General features: G+C 34.2%; 1 protein-coding gene across 1 annotated transcript; it reads right to left on the bottom strand.

Annotated features, from left to right (window-relative positions):
• Positions 1-3870: 3870 nt before the first annotated feature.
• On the bottom strand, positions 3871-8054 carry LOC130446595 (luciferin sulfotransferase-like). The gene is made up of 5 exons (XM_056782954.1): positions 7848-8054; positions 7192-7288; positions 6924-7110; positions 4891-5011; positions 3871-4304 (listed from the first exon to the last, which is right to left on the bottom strand). The coding sequence occupies exons 1-5, from the start codon at positions 8038-8040 to the stop codon at positions 3916-3918; spliced, it is 987 nt and encodes a 328-aa protein (XP_056638932.1). The 5' UTR covers positions 8041-8054; the 3' UTR covers positions 3871-3915.

Genomic DNA, 8054 nt, shown 5'->3' with positions numbered 1-8054 from the left:
CATTCCCAGGTGGTGAAGAGATGTGTAAAAACTATCAACGAAGGGCTGTATCAGTATATAAAAATAGAGATGGTTTTATTTTGGGAATACTAAAACTACGAAATATCATGCCAAAATTTAAAACCAAAAAGTGGAAGTCAATACGCAGCAACCTTCTCTTGGTGACTTCCAAGTAATATTTCGTTTATTCTAAGCAAATATGAGATAACAGCCGCGTTTTTTAAATTCTCGTATTTGTTTGCTGTGTTATCAAATATTAACACCTCTGCGGAACCGGAACGCGAACTGTTTTGCATTGCATATTTAATGTACTAATTTAGACAACAATAACAACAACAATGAACACGTATCTCACAAAACAAAAAACTTTTTTTTTCTGTTATAATTAAGTTCCACCCTAATGCACAACCATAATTCGTTTGTCGTCGCTTGTTTTGTTAAAATTATGAGAACAATAACAATTTCTGTTTTCTGCTTTTTTATCAAAAATTCAAATCTCGTCTTAGAACTGGAGTATTCGTGGTTGATAACCTTCTATCCCTCATAGCGTGATGTGACAAATTTTCAAATTTTACTACTAAAAATAATCAAACTAAAACAGCAGCTAAAAAACATACAAGTTAGCAGGACAACCAACATTTCCGCGCTTAAAAGCTAAGACTTACTCAAACCAAAAGCTTTTTACTTTATATACTTCTACGTACAGATGATTGCACAATTTTTTCCCTATTTAAATTTAATCTGCCGAAGTCAGTCCTAGAGATGGCCAAAGATACGAACTTTTGAATAATTATTAGGTTAGGTTAGTGGTCAGGGATTTGTTTCTGGAACACAAGCAGGTGGTGTTTGACAGACAAACCGCCGACTTCGAGAACTTTACAGAGGAAGAACTAAGAGCTGCTTGCGGCATAATCAAAGACAAGAATGCACCCGGGTCTGGTTGCATACCTCCAGAGGTTATAAAACAGGTAGCTTTAGGAAGACCAATGTATTTTCTTAGCGTCTACAACGCCCTTGCAAAAAACTCGGAATTCCCAGTAAACTGGAAACGTGCCAAAGTCTCTCTGCTAAGAAAAAGAGACAAGCCGCTGGGCAACCCAGGATCATACAGGCCGATATGCTTATTAGACGTTGAAGAAAAACTGTATGAACAGCTAATCCTCAGACTACTGAAAAAAGAGCTAGCGCGAACTGGAGGCCTGTCAGTCCGACAGAATGACAGACAGGCAACAGATGCTTCTTCAAATAACCAAGGAAGCAGCATCTTATACAAGTGGCCACCGAAGAATATCTGCAATGATCACTTGACGTGAAAAATGCTTTCAACCGCGCATCCTGGCAACTCATTCTTGAAGCGGTGAGGAAGAGAACAATAGAGGAGAGCCTACTTAGCATCATAGGGTCCCACTTGTCTGAAAGACAAATAGTTCTAGAGGCGGAAGGAAAAACTAAGAGTGTGGAGATAACTAGTGGTGTTCCTCAAGGATCAGTGTTGGATCCTACCCTGTGTAACATTCTCTACAATGACCTCCTCGAGCTTAAATTACCTGAATAAGTAACATTAATAGGGTTCGCCGACGATGTGGCAATGGCCGTAGTTGCCAAAGGAAAAAATATTTTGATGATCAGAAGCAGAAGACAGAAGCAATTTTTTTAACTTTTTTTAACTATCAAGTGAGGCTGTGAAATACTTAAGAGTAGGCTAGATTCAAAATTAACCTTTGCGACGCACACAGAGAAGATTGTGCAGAAAGCAGGCAGAACGGCAACGGCTTTAGCAAGGCTCCTACCCAATCTCGGAGGACTAAGAGCGTCGAAGAGAAGAACCCTAACGTATGTTGTCACTAGCAAAAGCTCACAAGCACACAAAGGATTCTGCTATTGCGAGTATGTAGTACTTATAGGATCCTCTCGGCTAAAGGAGTAGGTGTAGTTGCAGGAGTTCTACCAATAGGCCTCCTAGCGCAAGAACGGCTAGAACGATATCACGGTACAATTCTTAAAGGAGCCAGAAAGCAACTTATGGAGCAGTGGCAAGATAGATGGAGCACTGGAACGAAAGGATGATGGACACACAGACTTATACTCAATATATGAAACTGGATAGAAAGACAATACGGCGAAGTAGACTCCTGCATGACACAAGCTTTATCTGGACACGACTGTTTTAGAAAATATCTCTTTGAAAGAAACAGGGCGGACTCAGACAAGTGAGGGTTACTGCAGCGAGGTGGAGGATGCGGAGCATACGTTGCTCTTGTGCCTCATACGGGAGGAAACCCGAACTGAGCATGTGGCAACAACAGAAGAAATTTTCAATGCGGCAAACAAAACGAGAAATCTAATCAAGTCAGAAATCAGTTGGAAAGAGATCTACAAAATTGTTAGAACTACAGTAGAAATTAAAGAAAGAGAGAAAAGTAGAATGGGCAGATAAATAAGCTTCACAGACAGCCTCAGCACTGAAGTAATGGGAAAGCGGATTCCAGTGTGAAGTGCGTACAGCTACAGGGGGAGGGGTTAATCGGTAAGAGTCCGACACTACCCGACAAAGGTGGCAGGAAGGCCGTCGGGTGTCCATGAGGATTTCCCCTCTGACAGAAAAAAAAAGTTAGGTTCATGTGAGGTGATGTTCGCTAAGAACGGTTCCACATGCGTCGGTGGAGAAGAGGATGGGTTTTTAGCTGGTAGGCGGACGAATCCAGTACACCTTCCCAGAGGTCTTTGAAAGATTTTCCCACCCAGACCAAAAAAAAGGTTAGGTTAGGTTAGGCTAGGAGACTTTGACTATAATCGCATTGATGAGAGAGTATTAACTCTTTACTACTTTGTTGTTAACTCTTTCATAACTTTTCTTCTTCTATTAAAGTGTGCAATCTATTGAGAGGTTTCAGAGACTGTTCTGCACTGAAAAGATCTCCTTCGATAAACAACACTGTACTAAGACGTATTGATGGAATGAGCTTTGATGTTGAATATTTTTTGCGCGATAATCTGCAAACTTCTATTTTTTCTATCTAACTGGACGGATAACTTTACCTATCTGGCAATGAAGCATCTGATCAATTGATGACTTCAATTCACAATTACAATGAGACAGCCCCAAAGATATTCAGTCATACGTTCAGCATTTGATTGCCCTGTAGGATAGTTTTAAAATTAAATTTGAAAATATTCTATCGATGAAAATACCATTAAGGATTGTGAACCATTTGGTTAACGAAAGTGAAGAAGATGATATTACAAGAGAAGCTACTCGATGTTAGCACTAACGAGGAGCTGAAACTGACATTTAGAAGAGGCTGCAAGTAGGAATAGTCGGACTGTACGAGATTATGCTTCAGATAGCGTTGGCTCGTCATATATTTTAGTGCCCTTATAAGCTTATTAACAGAAAAAGGAGCAGATTGAATATGGTAATGTATCGCAAAACTCATGCCAGATGTTGATAATTTGTTATCAATCCATCAAGTACATCCCTCTCATTAACCTTATATTTTTTTTGTAGAAGTTACATTACGTTTATTAGTTCTTGTCCCGTGAGTCACTTCGCTTTTCTGATATTTGAAAATTTGCTTGGTTGATTTTATTATCAAATAATTAACCCTATCAAGAAATCAATTTTTTGTAGAACTGATAGCTCGTCCTTCAAACTCATCCACAACGCAAGATCTTTTTTCGAGTTTTGGAAATTGTTAGTAATGTAGCTGTCCTCCGGATCCAGCAAAATTTTGTCGTCTATGAAACAGAAAAGTTTGAGAACCAATTATATAACACAATAACTCTTTCCATTCATATACATAATTGAGCGTCCCCTTTTAAGAAAAATCATGTGGGTAGTGTTGACATAAGATTATGAGACGTAAAGTGTCAAATAGAAACAATATAATTATCAATTTACAAGGAAAGAAAATATTAATAACTAAAATCAGTATTTTTGGTATTTTCTTCTGTCCAATCATTAAATTTTTGAATTATATCCGGACTCATTTTCGCTTTATAATCTCCAACTTTCCCCGATCTCATGAAATTTCCTTCGCATTCAATTAATTTGAATTTTCTATGCATTCCTATCACTACTTCGTAATTAACAGACGGATTATTCTTCATGCTTTCAAAGCTTAAATGCTTGGATAAAGCATCGATATTTTCGGATGTCAGAGGTTTTTCTAAAAAATCCGCAACTTCTTTAATAACTGAAGGAAGATCATCGATCATTTTTTCGTATTTTAAAAACAAAATATTTGGTTGATTTCTCCTTTCCCAAAAAGGAAAAATGTGATTCCAGTATGGTGCAAAACTCACTAAAAAATGAAGTATGCATAAGTTCATTATTCATTCATTATATTATCACATTGTATACTAGTACAGTGTTTTTCTAGATTCATACGACATAATTCAGGTCTTTCCTATAACAGAATTTCTTCAACCCACCCCTTTCCGAGGTGGTGTCACCCTTAAAAAGTAGTTACTAAAATTGAGATTTATTATTATTTTTTCAAGTTTCAATAAGGCTAGAAACTTCTTTTTATGTTTAAATAGAACAAAGATTATAAGTTATAATTTTATTCTACGAAACTTCATCTTAAGTTTTGATATGAAATAAATTAAAGGCTGAATTCACCCTCGTATAGTGTACCAGGAATATTGAAATAATACTCGTAGTTAGTCCATTGCGAGTTCACAAAAATTACAGAAATCCAAGTTTCTAGCTTCATTGAAATCTTCAAGAAAAAATAGAAATACAATTTTTGTAACCACTTTTTAAGGGCGATATCTCGGAGAGGGGTGTTCTGAAGAAATTCTGTTATAGGAAAAACCCATCTTATATTCATTAATAAAAGTATGAATCTAGAAACACCCCGTATATCATAAATCATTTCGACTTACGTTTGCCTGCAAGAAACAATTCGCAGAAATTTTCAAAGTTTCCTTTATAGCCTTCCATCAATTTTGAATGATTGTAATATGATATACAGGTATCCTTGGGATTTCGAGTAACATAAATAATCTGAAATTTTATTTTACTATCAACAATTACGGTAATAATATTTTTTTTTGCTTCGAACGCGTTTCTAAATAAATTCAAAATATTGTTGAATACGATATGTTAACGATAAGAAAATTTCTGTTCTCCTAGACATGCTCATTTTTATTAATCTTTTCTTATTATCTACCGGCCACCCTGCCACGCGTTGCTGTGGCTGAGTGATTTAAAAAAGTTGTATAGTGTGTAGTCTAAAAAAAGATATCACATTAAAGTGTGGCGCCATCTATGATGTGCGAAGGACAAAATTTTACAGTTCTCTGTAAGAAAAGGCGCCATCTGTTCCCGACTTATGAAAACTACGATTAATAACAACAATAAACGTTGATGATCAGTTTATTATTAATTATTTAGACCATTAATTTAAATAATAACTATCCTATCATTTAAGTTGAACCAAATTGCATAAATATACAAACTTTTATGATTATCCGTTGACTCGGACACTGAATTTTTATATATTAAGATATTATAGTAGGTATTTAATATATTTTGTAGTTGTCCGTTTAATTTAGAGGACTTTTGTATACAATAATTCATTTTGAACAGGCAATGGATTAATTTACTTGACGGTAAGGTATATTTGAATTCGGTTTCGATTAAATAAAATTCAATTTACAGTCGTGGGGCGTAGAAAGTCGAATTTTCATCCATTATTACTTGAAAATAAAAAGAAATTTTCAATAATTATAACAAATGCATTGGGGTTTTCGTACTTAACGATCATTGGATCTTAAACAAGTCCAAACCTGCCTGCTTTGTTGCTGTCTGCTTCTTTTCTATAAAATTTTGTTAGTAGTAAACAATTTTATTCTACTTATTTAGATTTATATGTCCTGATAGTGATAATTATTGGGATATTATGTATCTGTATCAAATAACCTATATATTAAATTTTTCGTTTTAATACCTAGACCAAGAGCTCCAAGATATTGTGTATAACTTTGAATTTTGAAGAAGAATTGGACACATCTCAAGACAGCCATGAAGATACTGCATTGATAAAAATTTTGGATAATGCGTTCACTGAAGATAAAGAAGTCGACGGCGAAAATGAAAAGGAAAACGAAGTTACTAATAGTAATTTAGAAGTTGCTTTTGGATGGACTAGAAAAACTGAAAATTCCATGGGGGAAGTCCATAAAATAGAATGAAATTCATAGATAATGTGGGGAATCATCTGCCTATCCGGGAAGTTCAAGAAAACGATGTGTACGATGTATTGGTTTCAAAAAAGAAAATAGGACAAAAATTACTTGTCAAATGTGCATCGTAGAGCTGGCTAATGATAATATGAGTTTTATCCAACAACAGCTTACATTGTTCTTATTCTAATGTGAATTGTGAATTTAATGAGAATATGTCTGATGTCTATAATCATCGATTTGATTTTCTATTCTTTCCAGTTTCTCCAAGTGCTTCATATTGGAATTCCTTATGTATAGTTGATTTTTCATTTATTAAACTCTATTGTTCAATTTTCAAATTGAACGAATAGTTTGTTCCAATGAGTTTCACGTCCTTCTATCTGTTGATCCAAATACGTGCAATTATGTTCTCAATTTTATCTCAATTGATGATATTCTTCAGCTGATTTAGCGTTGCGTTAAGGAGTTATAACATTTTAACGCTTACAGTGAATTCTAAAATGCATTTATTTTCAATGAGTGGCAGTTTTTGGAATGGTAAGTTATAATAACCAAAACCTCGTTGCTAGGCTTCTCTAAATACCCATTCAAAAATACGATCCACTAACCTAGTTTTATTTTTTTTTATATTCCTGGTCAATAATAAGAAAATACTTTGATATACATTTGATAAAAAACCTTTCGAAAGAAGAGATTCTTTCTTCTTTAGAAAGTAATCATATTTTTACCTTAGGTTTCTTTATATTATCCCTTATTTCTTTTGGTAGAAGAGGCCATGGTAGATGAGTTTTTATACATAACGGTCCATTTTGACTGGACTCTTTGACAAACTTCAGCGAATCTTCTATGAAAGGAGGAGGATGAAAATCTGTATTTTCTTTTTGGAAATTCCGGTAATCGAAAAGAGCTGTAACTCTAAAAAGTATCTTTTCAGATGATGGAATAATTTATTAGAATGAATTAAACAATCATTAAATATTTGATGTTTTTACTTACTCTAAAAACGGCGATCGAATTCCTAAATTGGTTTTACCCTTTTCGAAATCCAAATTGTTCATTATCATCCATACCATTTCTTGAGTCCAAGTAGTACCTGAAAATTTAGAAAAACATCAGTTTTGATACAATTCATCTTCATTAAAAAAAATATCATTATTCATTGGATGCTTCAATATTTATGTTTCTAAATCGTCTTAATTTTAGGTCTCTTACGTCTCTTCTGATTTAAAATTAGTATTTTTCTTATTTTTAAAAACAGTGCAAATTTGCCGTTTCGACATGTTGTGATCTTTATTAAAATATGACTTGATACTGACTATTTGTGTATTTATATTAATCTAAAAATCTTAAACACCTAAAAACAAAAAATTGTAACGTTGTCTACATAGGGTAGACATCTCAGTATTTAGAAAATGGACTAAATGGTCACCAATCCGTTAAAAAACAAAACTGCATTAATGAACGACGAAACAGGTTCAAAGACAAATTTTTAACTGTCGTTAGGAATACAAAAAACTAATTTTATATCAGAAGAAACTTAAAATCAATACTATTTAGAAACATAAATATATTTATATATATATATACACAAAATATTAAGAAAGCCGTAGAATAGAATTGACCAATTTAGGATTGGAAAAATATCTTTTTACCTGTTTTCGGGAAACTGCATATCCACACATCATTTTCATTTACGTTCCAATTCAAAATTTCACTTTTCATTTCCGCGAACCTTTTCGGCATTACAACTCCCTCGACATTTATATGTCCTAGCCTGAACACATTCGTGAAATCTCTTTCTAGGATTTTGTCAAGTTTTTCATTATCAAACATTGTGAAAACCATGGTTGACTTTTTTT

The sequence above is a fragment of the Diorhabda sublineata genome, chromosome 7 (genome assembly GCF_026230105.1).
Source record: "Diorhabda sublineata isolate icDioSubl1.1 chromosome 7, icDioSubl1.1, whole genome shotgun sequence".
NCBI classification, from domain to species: Eukaryota; Metazoa; Arthropoda; class Insecta; order Coleoptera; family Chrysomelidae; genus Diorhabda; species Diorhabda sublineata.
Note: the sequence above shows the minus strand (reverse complement) of the source record. Positions and strands in the feature narration are given on the sequence as shown.